General features: G+C 43.0%; 2 protein-coding genes across 3 annotated transcripts in view; one reads left to right on the top strand and one right to left on the bottom strand.

Moving 5' to 3' along the window:
- The window catches only part of NCAPH (non-SMC condensin I complex subunit H), a 50,127-nt gene extending 33,814 nt beyond the window's left edge, over positions 1-16,313 (top strand). For both annotated transcript variants that reach the window (XM_077262913.1, XM_077262914.1), the window contains exons 10-18: positions 1,423-1,571; positions 1,687-1,790; positions 5,360-5,482; positions 5,562-5,669; positions 12,403-12,531; positions 12,618-12,725; positions 14,064-14,146; positions 14,227-14,302; positions 16,041-16,313. In XM_077262913.1, coding sequence (XP_077119028.1) covers positions 1,423-1,571; positions 1,687-1,790; positions 5,360-5,482; positions 5,562-5,669; positions 12,403-12,531; positions 12,618-12,725; positions 14,064-14,146; positions 14,227-14,302; positions 16,041-16,100 — 940 coding nt within the window. In that variant the 3' untranslated portion in view covers positions 16,101-16,313. The remainder of the gene's footprint in view (positions 1-1,422; positions 1,572-1,686; positions 1,791-5,359; positions 5,483-5,561; positions 5,670-12,402; positions 12,532-12,617; positions 12,726-14,063; positions 14,147-14,226; positions 14,303-16,040) is intronic.
- Positions 16,313-17,534, bottom strand: part of LOC143775078 (uncharacterized) — a 106,039-nt gene continuing 104,817 nt past the window's right edge. Inside the window, exons 17-18 of the mRNA XM_077262912.1 lie at positions 16,606-16,719; positions 16,313-16,517 (exon numbers count right to left, since the gene is read on the bottom strand). Coding sequence (XP_077119027.1) covers positions 16,413-16,517; positions 16,606-16,719 — 219 coding nt within the window. The 3' untranslated portion in view covers positions 16,313-16,412. The remainder of the gene's footprint in view (positions 16,518-16,605; positions 16,720-17,534) is intronic.

Here is a 17,534-nt window from a genome sequence, read left to right as displayed (position 1 = left end):
CTAGCTATTGCGAACCTACCTTGGGAGGATGAAAGAGGAGAATAGAAGGGCTAATGTGCTATAAAAATCAAGGAAGCATGTGGAATAAAAGTGTAGAGTGCGCTTGCAGACGTTGAAAAAAAAAAAAGCCATAGAGGGTGGGGGTATTGGAAGTGCTCATACGATTTGATAAAAGAGCAGGGCAAGGTGAGATTATGGTATGGCAGCTCACTACTAGGTGGTATCCCAAGCTCTGTGCAGCAAGGAGGTTGTTACTCTCCCTCTGTTGCATAATCTAGAGATAGAGACCCTAATTCCACTGTTGGAACTTTTTGGGCTGCTTGCTTTGGGTTTGATAAAATCACTATTTAGTTTGCTGAAGATCTAGCAGATCTCTGAGTACTGAGCTCTGTATAACCCCGCCCACATCACTGATTGGCACAGTGAACACAGAAAGCTGCCAATCAGTGGGGAGGGCGGGGTTATACAGAGCTCAGTACTCAGAGATCTGCAGCAGATAAAGCATGGATTTCATCAAAACTGCAGCAAGCAGCCCAGTAAGTGACACATCACTAGAATCAAAGTCTCAGATGGAAGAGCATAAACCTACTGACGGATGTATTTTTTCGTTATAAAGAAAGCATATTACAGTTCTTGCTAGATTGGCAATCTAATGAGCATGCTTTTGTTGAAAGGACAGTGGCCATGTATAAACTTTTTGCTTTTTTGGCTTCTGCAGCCTCTGTGTATCACTGCAGCGGTTTTTGTTTGTTTTTTTAGCGCTGGTGCTTCTGATTTAAGGTCCCTGCACCTGCTCTCATACTCGCCCATCGGCATCTTCACCTTTTGTCGACACAGCTCTTCTCCCGCGGCGCCATCTTATGACTGCAACTTATGACTGAACGGAAGTCAGAAGTAATAGTCCCAAGTTCCCAATGCAAGTCTATGAGGTCAGAATGAGGATGTCATAGACTTGCATTGAGCTGTGACCTCCGGTTCACCCAGCAAACCACGAAGCCATCCGCGCGTCACAACCTGCTGGAAACTGATTGGAGTGGCGGTGATAGAAGGTGAAGATGACGGATGGTAAGTATGAGACTAATTGCAGGGATCTTAGATTAGAAACACCACTCCAGTGGTAATTTTTTTTTTAAAAAACCTACTGGAGTGGTGCTTGACTGGCCTGACAATGTGTCAGTGATCTTGTTGTGATGGCGCGGTCTGTAACCCGTCTCTCCTTTCCTGAGCCATCTTCTAAGCAGATTCATGACCAAATCAATGTCCAACTTACTAATCGTCATAAATCAGTGTAGAAGTTGGAGATAGGAATTATCCTTCTGTATCACAGTTCGTAGTCTGCTCTCCAGCGATGGTATGTAGGTAACTGGCAGACCTGGAAGAGTCGCATTCCTGGGGAATAAACCATAGTTGCTACTTTTCCAGGTCACAGATCACCAAGATCGCAGAAGTTGACATAGGCACCATGTGCCTCCAGCTGTCCTCTTGTCCTGGAGAGTATTCCTACTTCAGTCCGCGCACCATGTCCATGTGGGCCGGCCCTGAACACTGGCGTTTTCGTCCTAAACAGAAAAGTAAGTGATTTCACTTTTTTTTGTTGCTGTTGTTGTTTTTGTTTTTTAAGCATCTTACAAACCTGAGAAACAAGAACTTTATCAGTCACTGTTGTCTCCATTTTACTTTTACTAGTTGAGTCTGCTGGTGACAATCATAGAGTCAAGAAGGCAAAGAAACTTTTTGTGCTCGACTTTGAGGAGGATATTGATTTTATGGTTCATTTTTGTAAGACTAAGGTAAGTTCAATGTTTGTCTTGTTTTGGTTTTGTTTTCTCTCCACCGTTTTTCCCCAGCTGAGTTTACATACGACACAGTCAGGTGTGTTGCTTTTTAGGGAGATCAGAAAAGAAGTATTTTGCCACAAGCTATAGGCTTCAATTAAAGCTGTGAATTGTCTGATAAATCTACTTCTGACACTCTCAAAGGAATGCAAGTGATTTGGGTAAGTCCATGTTCACACGTTCAGTATTTGGTCAGTATTTTTCCCTCAGTATTTATAAGCTAAAACCAGGAGTGGGTGATAAATACAGAAGTGGTGCATGTGTTTCTATTATACTTTTCCTCTGATTGTTCCGCTCCTGGTTTTGGCTTTCCAATAGTGATGTTAAATACTGACCAAATACTGCTGGTGTGAACGTGGCCTCATAGGGGGACATAAGACCCCACAGCTGTTCTCTCTTTAACATCTGTATGATACATATACAAGGGTGACGGTTGGTATACCTAGCACAGGACCCAATGGTCTGGGGCAGTGCGCAGAGATGCAGCACAACAAATGACAGCTTGTCTTAAAATGCACCTGTACATGAAATAAGACCAGAGTGTGTTTCTCTTCAGGTGTCAGGATGGGGCAAATAGTGGGCATTCACATAGGAACACAGTGAATAAAGAATAAATGATTATGATATATTCAGGAGAGACAAACTTAAAGGGGCCCCTATTGATCAACACCTTTCTTGATCATTCCGGTGTTCATCATAAAAGAAAAAACGCTTGATACTTCCCTCCGTCCAGTGAGGTCTCTCCCGACTGTCATGTGACATTATGACTGTGGCAGCCAATCAGCAGCAATGTCCCGCCACCAGAGATTCCTGACAGTGCACTGTGTGCGCGATGTGAATACTTGCAAGTCTACAGTCGTATAGAGAGACTTCAGACTTAAACTCCAAGCGTGGACATCACCTTTAACCTCTGCTTTATTCATTGTCTATGGGACTGCTGGAAATAGCTGTGCACTGTACTCTGCTTTCTCTGGCAGCCCCATGAAGGATACATGGAGCAGAGATCAAGCACGTGCACCTCGACTTACTTCATTTGTGATGGAGCTCTGCAGAGCCATTCTTGGGAACGCTGGCGGTCCGGGTGATCAGTAAGCGATCCCCTAGCATATAAGTAGGGCATTCCTAGCTGTAGATTCTTGAAATAACCCTCCAAACCCCGAGAGAGGGACAGGGGAACCCAAAAAAGCTTTATATCTGATGTTGAAGCAGTGAAGCGTAACTTCCATACTTCGTGAAATGTGTATGGCAGGAAATATGATTATATAATATCCAGGTCCTAATACATTTTTAACAAGACTTTATTTTTACTTTCCATAACCCGTGAGACTCTTTAATGCATTATTAATATTCTTTTTCTACCAACATCCAAACATTGTGCTGGGAATATTTTCCTAATGATGGAACGCCAAAAAAAAACAACATATGAACGAGACCGAGTATTTAATTTTATTTTCTCCGTCACAATAGACTCCTATCTGAGGACTCTTCCACATTTCATGCATTCGCCCCTCGCCTTGTTCTGTACTGCAGCTCATGTAAATGCAGAGCATAAAGCATGCGTCTAGATTTCAGTGCAGAAATCAGTAGCACATACTGAAGGTACCACGCTCTGTTCATCCCGTACTAGAGATGCCCGTCCTGGAAGGTTTTTCATGGCCCCTAAATATTTAAAGAGAACCTGTCATCAGGGTTATGCATATGAAACTAAAGCATAGGCAGCACAGTGGCTCAGTGGTTAGCACAGTGGCTCAGTGGTTAGCACTGCAGCCTTGCAGCGCTGGAGTCATGGGTTCAAATGCCACCAAGGACAACATCTGCAAGGAGTTTGTATGTTCTCCCCGTGTTTGCGTGGGTTTCCTCCGGGTTCTCCGGTTTCCTCCCACATACCAAAGACATACTGATAGGGAATCTAGATTCATCGGGGACAGCGATGATAATGTGTGCAAACTGTAAAGCGCTGCAAAATATGTTAGCGCTATATAAAAATAAAGATTATTATTATTATAGCTATTCCCATAATGGCGCAGTTATACTGACCTAATACATAAAATCAGTGAAGAAATCCGCAGCCTAAATATTTTAAAATCGTCATTAGAAGTTTTGGTCTCCGTGCATTGCGTTGGAACTGTGAGTAGGGTCTTTGGTTCTGCCACAGCCCCTCTTGGTGTCTTTATCCTCTTCCTTGACTAAAGTTTGTGCCTGTGCCATCCTAGACGTGGGTGTCGTTTGTACAGATTTTTATCTCCTGGCAGTCTTCAGGAAAATGACGCCAGTGCATGCGCAGATTAATATCAACCAAAGATATAGCAAATCAATAGCAAAGATCTCAACCTGCACATGTGCCACCACCATCGCCATTTTACAGACGCCCACCGCAAGATCAATATGCGCATGCGTCGATACGGCACCATTTTACAGAAGCCCACTGCAAGATCAATCTGCGCAAGCGCCACCCACAGCTAGGATGACACAAGCCCTCAAAATTTAAAGGGAATCTGTCACCTCATTTTTCGCATATAAGCTGCGGCCACCGCCATTAGTGGCTTATCTACAGCATTCTGTAATGCTGTAGATAAGCCCCTGATGTAACCTGAAAGATAAGAAAAAACAAATTAGATTATACTCACCAGGAGTGGTCCTGTGCGGTTCGGGTCCGATGGGTGTCGCAGGTCCGATGACGTCCTCTTCCTTGGTTCTGTCGCGGCTCCGGCGCAGGCGTACTGATTAGAGCCCTGTTGAGGTCAGAGCAAAGTACTGCAGGCGCTGGGCCTCTCTGACTTTTCCCCGGCGCTTGCGCACTGCATTACAGAATGCTGAAGATAAGCCCCTAGTGGCGGTGGCCGCAGTTTATAGGCCCCAAATGGGGTAACAGATTCCCTTTAATAGATGTCTGTACTATTTAGGCTCTTGAACCAAAGGTGTGCTGCTATACTGCATGGAGATAGAGTGCTAGACATCACCTGGTTAAATTAAAGGAGACTGTGATACTGAAGGAAGGGTCATTGATATCAGATCAGTGGGGGTCCAACTGGATGTATACAGGGTATGGAGTGGTGGACCCCAGGTATTGAACTGAATAGCGGCTGAGCTGCAGTACCAAAGAACGGCCACTAGGCAGTGTATGGAGCTGTGCTGTGCCACCTCCATACACAGGTTACTGCTGGAGATGGTGACATTTTGATTAGTGGGGGGCCAGGTGTCGGACCCCCACCACTTGTTTTGTTTTTATTTATTTTTAATTCTATATGTATGTGAGAAACATGTACAAAAAGTTTCATGCAATCCTATCGCTTACATTAATGACAAAGCAAAAACAACGGAAGAGCTAAATTTCTGAATTCCCCAAGTGTTGGACTCCCACCACTCTGATATTGATAATTATTAGTATAACACTCTGGGCAACCGTTTTACATACTAGTATGAAAGAGAAAAATCACTTTTTGAAATTTGCCTCCTTCCAGCCACATGTTCTAGCTAGTGAGAGCCGAGGGTATCCCTTGTAATCGCCTTCATTTCCTATATAGGCAGCTACGACGCTGGCAAAGTCTACACTGGAGAACCAAAATAAGAAGTCCACCACCCTGCCAGCTGACTTCCACTACGATCCAGACAACATTGCAAAGTTGAACCTCAGACCTATAGATAGGGTAAGGCTTCAGCTTCACTGCCTTTTTTTACTTAGGAATCATTGGACGCAAGTCTCATATCCCCCTTCCCTTCCCACAGATCAAAAAGGTGGCGCCCAGGAATCCTACTTCTGACCAAGAAGATGGTATCAAAGAATATGATTATAACAATCCCAATGACACCACCAACTTCTGCCCAGCAATGCAGGTAAGCACTTTTGTTTAGCCTTTCCCCTCCGCAGCTAATTTTCGCTTTTCCCTCACTTTTTACCAAAAGCCATAAAGTTTTTATTCTTCCATAGACACAGCCTACCGAGGGCTTGTTTTTGCAGTAATTTTAAATGACGCCATTCATATTACATTATTATTTATTATTATAGCTCCATTTATTCCATGGCGCTTTACATGGGAGGAGGGGTATACATAATAAAAACAAGTACAATAATCTTAATCAATACAAGTCACCGACTGGTACAGGAGAGAGAGGACCCTGCCCGCGAAGGCTCACAATCTACAAGGGATGGGTGAGGATACAGTAGGTGAGGGTAGAGCTGGTCGTGCAGCGGTTTGGTCGATCGGTGGTTACTGCAGGTTGTAGGCTTGTCGGAAGAGGTGGGTCTTCAGGCTATTTTTGAAGGTTTCGATGGTAGGTGAGAATCTGATGTGTTGGGGTAGAGAGTTCCAGAGTAGGGGTGATACGCGGGAGAAATCTTGTATGTGATTGTGGGAAGAGGAGATAAGAGTGGAGTAGAGAAGGAGATCTTGTGAGGATCGGAGGTTGCGTGCAGGAAAGTTCCTGGAGACGAGGTCACAGAAGAATGGAGGAGACAGGTTGTGAATAGCTTTGTATGTCATGGTTAGGGTTTTGTACTGGAGTCTCTGGGCAATGGGGAGCCAGTGAAGGGATTGACAGAGGGGAGAGGCCGGGGAATAGCGGGGGGGGCAGGTGGATTAGTCGGGCAGCAGAGTTTAGAATAGATTGGAGGGGCGCGAGAGTGTTTGAGGGGAGGCCACAGAGCAGGAGGTTGCAGTAGTCAAGGAGAGAGATGATGAGGGCATGGACTAGGGTTCTTGCAGATTCTTGGTTTAGGAATGTACAGATCCGTGACATATTTTTGAGTTGAAGTCGGCAGGAAGTGGAAAGAGTTTGGAAATGTAGTTTGAAGGAGAGATCAGTGTCAAGGATTACCCCAAGACAGCGAGCTTGTGGGACTGGGGAGAGTGGGCAGCCATTTACTGTAATGGTTGGGTCGGGGGGTCGAGTGAGAAGGGGGAAAGATGATGAACTCTGTTTTGTCCATGTTAAGTTTTAGAAATCTAGCGGAGAAGAAGGATGAAATAGTGGACAGACATTGAGGGATTCTGGTTAATAGAGAGGTGATATCTGGTCCAGAGATGTAGATCTGTGTGTCATCAGCATAGAGGTGATACTGAAAACTGTGAGATTCTATGAGCTGTCCCAGGCCAAATGGAGAAGAGCAGGTGCCCTAGGACTTAACCTTATGGGACTCCAACAGATAGGGGGCGAGGTGAGGAGGTTGTGTGTGAGTGGGAGACGCTGAATGTCCGGTCTGTTAGGTATGACGAGATCTAGGATAGGGCCAATGGATGAGAGGGTCTGTAATAATAGGGAATGGTCTACTACTGTGTCAAAAGGCAGAGGACAGGAGGAGGAGGACAGAGTAGTGTCGCTTGCTCTTGGCGGTTAATAGGTGATTGGTGACCTTAGTTAGGGCAGTTTCAGTGGAGTGGTGCGACCGGAAGCCAGATTATAAGCGGTCGAAGGGGGAGCAGGAAGAGAGATGGGAGGACAGTTTCAAGATGGACTTGTTGTTCCAGTAGTTTTGAGGCATAGGGGAGAAGTGATATAGGGCGATAGCTAGATACAGAGGATGGGTCAAGAGAGGGCTTTTTGAGGATAGGTGTGATTGAGGCATGTTTAAAGCTTGAGGCGAAAACACCAGTTGTTAGTGATAGGTTGAAGAGATGGGTTATGGTTGGGATGAAGACTGTGGTGAGGTTTGGGATGAAGTGGGATGGGGGCGGGTCAAGTGCACAGGTGATGAGATGCGATCTTGAGAGTAGAGTGGAGAGTCGATCTTCTGTAATGGTGGAGAAGTTGGTTTTGGAGGAGGAGGGCTTTTTTTTCTTTTTTAAATGGTGAAAAATTCTATGCTTAATAACTCACACCTTTGGGGCCACTCTTGCATGTTGCAAAAATCCCTTTGTTCATTCATTAATTCTGCCACTATCTTCTTCTATGTAGACTATCTTGGTTAATGTAAAACACTTTTTCCCCCGGGAATAGAGGATGACCTATTTTGCTCCTGGTTAAACAATGGCTATTTTGGACAGGGAAACTTATGGCCTTCAAAGGAACACCTTCAGGGTTTCTTGACTCCTTCGCCCTTAGGACCCTGTAGAACTGGCCAACTTTCTCATATTCCTCACTCACTCCCATCTAGAGTATGTAAAAAAAAAAAAAAAAACAACAATAAAACAATTTTTGAAGTGGAATGTTCAAACACTGGCCCATACTTTGTCATTCTTATACTCCCTTCTGATTGATCCGCTGGACCAATCTAAAACTCGATTTCAGACCCAATGGGAGAGGAGTCTGGGTCACACCTTGACGAGGGACCAGTGGAGATGGGTCTTTACTCTGACACACAACTCATCCATCAGCTCTCGATTTCAGGAGGCTGCCTATAAACTACTCTCTTGGTGGTATCGGATGCAAACCCACCTACACTATATTTCCAGATGCCAATTGCATGTGTAGGGGTTGCGGAAAAGAAGAGGGTGACCCATGACATACATTCTGGTCTTGCAAACTTCTTTCTCTTTTCTGGGGAAAAGTACAACTAGTGATTCGTAAATTCACTGATCTTATTTCAGACCTTGTACCAGTTCTCGTCCTTCTCGATCACAGGGCTATCCCTTTAAAAGCTTATAAAAACTAAATTCTGAGACATTTGATTACGTCTGCTAGAGCGTACCTTTATGGAAAAGTGACACCGCTCTGACAATCTCGCTCTGGTTTTCCAAAATAAATGAGATTATGCAAATGGAGGAGCTCACCTCTGCGATCAATAACTCCCATGACAAATTCTACAAAACATGGTTGTATTGGATGGAGTTTAAATTATCTGCTGATTACATCGCCCTTCTAGGGGAAAACCAAGGCTACACTTTAGGAGCCTCTCTGCTGTTCCCCTCACCCTCTTTTCCCTTTCCCATTCCCCTTTGTCTTTGTGTGTCTCTGGGTTTATGGTTCTAGCTTCCTCTCTTGCTTTTTCTTGTCCTTCCTTGTTAATTTACAAAAGTATGTAATAACTCAACGTTTAAGTTTGAGTCACTATGCAGGTAATATTCTACAACGCAATGCACCAATGTATAACCCGTGACTCTGCCGTAGATTGCGTTTACTTTACTTTTATTTTGCTTTAAATGTTATGAAGATACTGTTTATTTCTATGTGGTCTTGTTTGATCTGTTATTTCCAACATAATTAGTGCGTTGAATCTGCATTTGTATTCCTTTTTGAATTTTAATAAAGATAAATTTATAAAAGAAAAAAAGTGTAAAAGTTTGTAGAAAGGAAAAAAAAAATGTAATCACCATTTTCCAAGACCTATAGCGTTTTTCCTTTTTTTTGTCACTAATGCTGTGTGAAGGTTAATTTTCTGGTGCCCTGAGCGAACTGTATAATTGCTACCAATTTGGGGAATATATAACATTTTGTTATTGGTTTTTTTATTGCATTTTTTTTTTAGGAAAAAAATTCCTTATAGAAGGGGGGGTGAGTTGAATTCCTTAGACATATATTCAAGATAGAAGTGATGGGGCCTTCAGCAGCCCGCATGGTGACATTCAAAAGCATTTAAGGAGATAAATATATTTTTATGGGCTATCCCATAATTTAGAGGGGACCAGCTGACGTGAGTTGGGGCTGACTTACGATCCCACTGTATCCACTTGATTCTTTGCGCTAGTCACTTACCTCCGGCTGCGCTCATCGTCTTATTGAAATAACGCTGTGTCTCCGCTAATCAGAATTTTCGGAATCCAACTATCTGATGACCAGTTTTAAAGGGAAGGTGCCATCAAAAAAAAATTTTTTTCCAGCGATTGAAAAAATGTAAAGAATTAATGTTTACATTTTCTTAAAAAATATTATCATTTGTTTTTTATTTAGTAAAATATGAAAAATAATTTGAAAAGGTTTGGCATTTCCACTTTTAAACACTAGGGGGAGCAGCTAATGAAATTTGACAAAAACCTAGTGTACAACTAGCTCACATTACGGCACTGCAGTAATTATGGGCGGAGTCTGCTGACGTGTGTGATGTCTCCTCTCCTCCCCTTCTAAGTGTTTGCTAAGGGATGAGAGGATTCAGGAACACAGTGTGCAGCCATTTTGTTGGTGACTGCAAAGTTATACTGACAAGTAGACAGTCACCGAAGATGGCAGGCAGCAAGGATTCTGGGAGATATATGGTGGAGGGAGCAGGGTGACAGCAGCACAGAGTATTTCAGGAGAGCAGTGTGCTGGTCTATGGGGGGCACCATGTTCAGTGCGCGGAGCAGCCAGGGATTGTACATAGAGCGCTGTCTTTTATACACATGGATGGACCGTCTCCTCAGAAATCCAGGAAACATTTCTGCTGATTGATGGCCTGTTCTGATCCAGACTGCATGCAAAGACCCCATTCCCCTCCTCAGATCCTGTCCTGGCGATGTGTGAAAGCAAGGCGACAGGCGCAGTCCGGGGTGACAGGCGAAGTACGGGGTGACGCTGGGAAGGAAATGTAGCCATATAGTAACGATAAACATGAGACCCCTCTCTTCAGCTGCCTCACCAGCCCTCCCCTGAAGGCACCTAACTGGAGGTCATGCTGCCCCCTCTATTACCCCAGACCCGTGTGCAGCTGCTCAACCGGAACCACCCTAGATTGGGTCCCCTTTCTGCAGATAATACTTCCATAGTGTTCTCACATAATACCGCCATATAGATCACTCATAATACCGCCGTATAGAGCACACATAATACTGTCCTATAGTTCTCACATAATACCATCGCAAATAACGACGCCAGAGTGTTCTCACATAATGCCGCCATATAGATCACACATAATACCGCCATATAGAGCACACATAATACCACCAGTGTTCTCACATAATACCGCCATATAGATCACACATAATACCACCATATACATCACATAGTACCGCCATATACTTCTCACAGAACGCCGCCATATAGATCACACATAACGGGGGAGAGGACTGCATAGGAGAGGATTAGATACACAGCTCAGTCAGTATCATACAGGATAGGATTAGATACAAGGCTCAGTACAGTATCACATAGGATAGGATTAGATGCATGGCTCAGCAGACGGCATCACACAGGAGAGGATTAGATACACAGCTCAGTCAGTATCACACAGGATAGGATTAGATACATGGCTCAGCACACAGTATCCCACAGTAGAGGATTAGATACACGGCTCAGCACAGTATCACACAGGGTAGGATTAGATACAAGGCTCAGCACAGTATCACACAGGATAGGATTAGATGCATGGCTCAGCAGACAGTATCACACAGGAGAGGATTAGATACACAGCTCAGCACAGTATCACACAGGAAAGGATTAGATACATGGCTCAGCAGTCAGTATCACACAGGATAGGATTAGATACATGGCTCAGCAGACTATCACACAGGAGAGGATTAGATACACAGCTCAGACAGTATCATACAGGATAGGATTAGATACAAGGCTCAGCACAGTATCACATAGGATAGGATTAGATACATGGCTCAGCAGACGGCATCACACAGGAGAGGATTAGATACACAGCTCAGACAGTATCATACAGGATAGGATTAGATACATGGCTCAGCACACAGTATCCCACAGTAGAGGATTAGATACACGGCTCAGCACAGTATCACACAGGGTAGGATTAGATACAAGGCTCAGCACAGTATCACACAGGATAGGATTAGATGCATGGCTCAGCAGACAGTATCACACAGGAAAGGATTAGATACATGGCTCAGCAGTCAGTATCACACAGGATAGGATTAGATACATGGCTCAGCAGACTATCACACAGGAGAGGATTAGATACACAGCTCAGACAGTATCACACAGGAGAGGATTAGATACACAGCTCAGACAGTATCACACAGGAGAGGATTAGATACACAGCTCAGTCAGTATCACACAGGAGAGGATTAGATACACAGCTCAGTCAGTATCACACAGGAGAGGATTAGATACACAGCTCAGCAGACAGTAACACACATGGGAGGAGATACACTGCTCAGAGTCAGCACCACAAGGGATAGGAATAGATTCCCTCTCCCCCTCCCCACTGATACTTACGGCTCCCTGCTGAGTCCTTTCTTCTCCCTCCCATCCTTGGTCTTCTCCTCCTCCTCCTCCTCCTCCTATAGCTGCAGGGCTCCTGCGATTATCCTGGGAGCTGGAGCTTGCAGCTGCAGTGTGAGCTCCAGGAAGATGGCGCTGATCTCCTGCCTCTGCTGTGCAGGACGGCTCAGGGGGCGTGGCCAGACACAGCAGGGGGCAGCTTATAATGCAAGCTATAGAGTCGGCTCCCGACCGCAGATCTCTATGCCCTGGGCTGCCGTAAATGCAGAGTGTAAGTGACGTGCAGCTTCACTTACACTCCTGCAAAGCAAGATGGCGGCGCCCAGTGGCTTTAAAAAAAATTAATAATAAAAAAAAATGTTAAAGTTAAAAAAAGGAAGTTTGTATGAAAAATAATTGTTTATATAAACAATTATTTTTAATACAAAAAATAAAATGCGGCACCTTTCCTTTAAACTTTACCGGCATCGTAAAATCATTGTAGTCGTCAATATACCTCCTCACAGAGTAACATTTGTGCTGCCCTATACTGTAGGTCGATGATGACTTTGATGACGACGGGACATTCATGGGACCCAGTGATGACTTTACGGTGTGCAATAGGACAGTAGAGAACAGGTTAAGTCTCGATGGTGAACACCACCTTATTGCGGAGCCTCAGAAGGTGAGTTACACACTTCGACAGCTGAAAGTAAGAGTTGTCAGAAACTATTTTATGAGCGTGTCATCCTTTTCTACATTTTCTTGCAGGTAAACAGGATAGAAATAAATTATGCAAAAACCGCAAAAAAGATGGACATGAAGCACCTGAAAACGAGTATGTGGGGGCTACTAACCAGCGACCCACAAAACGATGAGGTGAGTAGGCCTAGCAGGGATGTTAAAGAAGAATCCTTAAAGGGAACCTGTCAGCAGGATTGTGCACAGTAACCTACAGACAGTGTCAGGTCGGCGCCGTTATACTGATTACAATGACACCTTGGTTGATGAAATCCGTCTTGTGGTTGTTGTTTAATCATTATTTTCCGTTTGTAGTTAATGATATGCTCGTGCTCCAGGGCGGCCTGTGGGGGCTTCATGTGGTGCTCTGATTAGACATTCATACTAATGTTTTCTGACTGGTCACTGATCCCTCACTGACCTGCCCCATATTTGACATACTGAATATTTTGGGGGGTTTAAAAAAAAAAAAAAAAAAACACGTCACATTCGGCAGGCGGCGTCTGCGCTGTAGCATGATCGCATCTGTAATGTGCATTTAATTATATTATTTGGTGATCTAAATTTATTCAGGAAAAAAAAAAATTATCTCAAAATGGTGTCGGATGCACCTGCGCAGTAGCATCTATTGGCGATCCGATAGTTACTACTGCGCAGGCGCCATCTTGGAGGAGACAATTATTTTTTTTCCTCTAGCAAAATGGCTCTAGCGGCTCATGCGCAACAGCTTCTATCGGCTATCAACCAGCATTCATAGGCGATTGTGATTTCTGCTATACATAGCTGAAGCCTTGCTACATATAGCCCAGGTGATCAGCCGATTGCAGCTTCAAGTCTCCTAAGGGATCTGTTGAATACAGTAGAAAAAAAAAACATTTTTAAGAATATAAAATGAAAATAAAAAAAAATGTTTAAATCACCCCCCTTTTCCCGAATTAAAATAAAACCATTTTAAAAAATACACATTTGGTATTGCTACGTTCGGATATGTCCGATTTTATCAAAATGGAGATGCTATGGGTCTTAAAAAATGGAAACAAAAACAAAATTTTATTTTTTTTTACAAATTTCTGAATATTTTTTCATCACCTAAATAAATTTAAAAAAAACCCTATACATATTTGGTATCGATGTACTCGATACGTCGATAGTGACCTGGGGAATCATATTGCCAGCTCATTTTTACCATATAGTGAAGATGATAAATGATAAAAAAAACAATTGTGGAATTGCACTTTTTTGGCAATTTCACCGCGCTTGGAATTTTTTTCCCGTTTTCCCAGTACACTATACTGTGAAAATGAATGGGGTCTTTAAAAAAACAAACCCTTATATGGCTTTATGACCAGCAAAATAATTAAGCTGTCTCTCTTGGAAGAAGGGGAGGAAAAAACAAAAGCACGAAAAATTGCTAGTTAAGGGGTTAAAATGTTTGTACCATTGTTTAGTAGACTGTTTATTTTTCTCCAATTTTAGCCTCCATCGAATAATGAAGCAGAGACCGCAGTTGTGAAGGATGAGAAGATTTTCAGCAATATCACAAGTGATCTTCAGAAGAGGTAAGGAAAAAGACACAAATTGCGTTAAGTAGTTCTACCTTTGTGTTACCCCGATAATATTTTTCTCTTGTGATCTATAGGTTACCCACCACTATGGCGCAGAACCTCTCTGTTCCCTTGGCCTTTGCTTGCCTTTTGCATCTTGCTAATGAAAAGGTGAGTAGGCAGAAGACAAGCGAGCACATAAAACCACAAGGTTAATAATATTATTAATAATAATAATGCTACACAATCTAATTACCAATAAAGAAGTGAGCGTTGACCAAAGAGCCAGGTAGCCAACGATTGCTCTTGACACCAGTTTTCCATCCCTGAAAAAGAGTTCGGTGTTTATCATTTATGGGATTTTTCAATTTAAGAAAATCAAATTAATTCAAAAGTTAACTCGGATTTCAAGATCTTGGCTTGTTGATGTTGGACGGGAATTGTTGCCTACTTCCAGTGAAAATTAGTGATGAGCGAATATACTCGTTGCTCAGGTTTTCCCGAGCATGCTCGGGTGATCTCCGAGTATTTGTTAGTGCTCGGAGATTTTGTTTTCTCCGCCGCAGCAGAATGATTTACAGCTCTTAGCCAGCTTGATTACGTGTGGGGATTCCCTAGCAACCCCCACATGTACTCAGGCTGACTAATAGCTGTAAATCATTCAGCTGCGTCAACAAAAACTAAATCTACGAGCACTAACAAATACTCGGAGATCACCTGAGCAACGAGTATACTCGCTCATCACTAGTGAAAATGTGTCCCGATCACGTGGCTTTTGGCTCAGTAGGGTAAAGGGTGTTTACGCGTATACGGTTTTATGCCTATAGGCTTCTTCTGGGTGCAAACAATAACCTTAGCTGTTACTCACCATCTCCTGCTCCGGCAGTGCATTTCCACTGCTGCCCCTAGTCTTGACAGCCTGCAGTGGTGATGTGACCAACAGGCCTGCTCATTTCAGTGATTGGCTGCAGCAATGTAGATGGCAAAAGCCACTGTACTAAGAAAGACCGAGGCAGAACTGGAGCAACGGTCAGTGTGCAAAGCTAAAATTAAAACTGCACAAGCCTGTGAACTAAAAACAGGTAAACCATTAAATTCCCTTCTAAAGGAGTTTCTCCAAGCTCAACATAAAGTTCTGCTGTCACTGACTGCAGGGTGCCAAAACATTATAGTGTGCAATGTGCATACTGTCAGGATTTTCCTCTATTTCCAACCCAGTAAATACAATGGTGAAAGACTGGGTTGTCTGCTCCCTCTTCCACCATTCTGCCTGTGTGTCTGAGTCTCAGGGCAGCAGGCGCAATGATGTCAGTATCAGTACATCGCGCCTGCTGTGTGCAGCCTCAGGACGCACCGTTGCACAGAACAAAGCCAGGTAAGTAGATCAGTTGTTTGTTTTTCTCACTAGTTTGAGGAAACTATTTTGGGGTTATTATACTGTGTGTGGGGGGACATCATACTATGGGGGGTGCAGTTGATCAAGGCCTGAATAACAGGGGCAGTATGATTTACTGCTTTTTATATAATCTTTATAAAAAGCAGTGCGTTCTATGGTTTTGTTTAGCTGCTACAGGTAAGAAGACTTGTTCCTATAAGTCCCATTATAACATGTATTTGCAGTACCAACTTGGTCAACAAGTTTAATTTTGCTCAATATTAAGCGATACAAATTAATCTAAAATGAATGATCAGAATTGTGTTTGTCCGGTTGATTCAGCTCTCCTCCAGAGTCCATTTCTCATACGGACCCTTAGGAAAATGAATTGCCCACCCCTGATGTGGATCGATTGCAGAAATTTCTGTTGAGCCCGGAAAACCCTTTTAAGATGGTCTGTTAATGGGTTCCAGCTCAAAGATTTCCGGAAATGATCCAGGAGCCTCATTGTTCTGTTTTCTTCACCTTTTTTAGAATTTAAAGCTTCAAGAAGTGGCCGATTTTTCTGATGTGATAATAATGCAAGGAGATTGACCCCGACCGACTCCATAGAATCATCACCCGAATATCTGTGAAGTATAACATGTTGTAGGATCGTTTCATCCTCTACATACGAACAGTTTAGGGCAGAGGCGCAGCTGTAAATAATGTATTTATGCAACATTTTTACTTTTTTTTTTTTTTAATCCTTTCTTCTAAATACAATAGCAAAAAAAAAAAAAGAGAAAATAAAAACATTTGTCAGCCAAAATCCAAACAGTGTTTAATATCTGACACCGACAGAAACATTTACAAGAGGAAACCGGAGTGGAGAGTGTTTGTCTCATGGTTTTGGTTCATTGGCTGTCAGGAAGGCGAGAACCATGAAGTGCACCTGTCCGAGCATTTATACTTCTGCTTTCCGGTCCCTGTGATCTGCTGTTGCCTGGAAGCAAACTCTGTGTCCAGGTTCTGGAAGGAGCACAGAAAGATGTCACCAGCAGGAACCATAACAATACTGGATACGTTTACCAAAATCTATGTCTCTGCAGTACTGTACCTCTTTGCTAAGTCTCAGACGTTCCTGCCATTGTTCAGATTCCATCCTATGTTCCGCGTCCAACCGTTGTAATTTTTTAGATTCCTGATCATGCAAAGTTCTCATTTTCTCTTCCTGTTTGCGAAATGAACACACATTTATGAATAAGAACAGGTTTTACTCCACGCTATTTCGTTTTAAGCTAAAATTACAAACCTGGGTTGATTTTTCCAAACCTACTTTTGAAAATATATATGAAAATTACATATATGATCACTCCTGAAATTGGATAAAGTCTCAGGCTGGTGCTTTGTACAAGGACCTAGAAGAGTTTTCAGTATTTTTTTTTTTATTAAATAGCCTATTCTAGAAATAAGGTATTATCAATTATAGATCCATGGGGGGCCGTGTTCTACATCCCTGCTGTTTGAACAGGCTGTGAAGCTAAAGCAAAAGCTGCGTCTCCGCACCTGTTCACACTCTTCTAAAGCACAGCTCCGTATTTCCAGTAGTAGCTTTGACTAAGGCTGCCGTCACACTAGCAGTATTTGGTCAGTATTTTACATCAGTATTTATAAGCCGAAACCAGGAGTGGAACAATTAGAGGAAAAGTATAATAGAAACATATGCACCACTTCTGCATTTATCACCCACTCCTGGTTTTGGCTTACAGATACTGATGTAAAATACTGACCAAATACTGCTAGTGTGACGGCAGCCTAATATTCCAGCTCCATCTCGTTTACTTGTGCAAAGCTGTACTTGATACAATGAAGGGAGTAATCCACTCACAAAAAAACGCTGCAGTACCTTCAAGTAGCTGATGAATAGGTGTACTCTGGACCAAGACCACCAACTGATGTAATACTGATTACCTAGTCTAATGATATATGCCATTACAATCAGAAACCTCCTTTTAACATGATAATGAATAAGTGATGTAATTTTTG

The sequence above is a fragment of the Ranitomeya variabilis genome, chromosome 5 (genome assembly GCF_051348905.1).
Source record: "Ranitomeya variabilis isolate aRanVar5 chromosome 5, aRanVar5.hap1, whole genome shotgun sequence".
Lineage (NCBI taxonomy): Eukaryota > Metazoa > Chordata > Amphibia > Anura > Dendrobatidae > Ranitomeya > Ranitomeya variabilis.
This window is presented reverse-complemented; position numbering and strand designations above follow the sequence as displayed.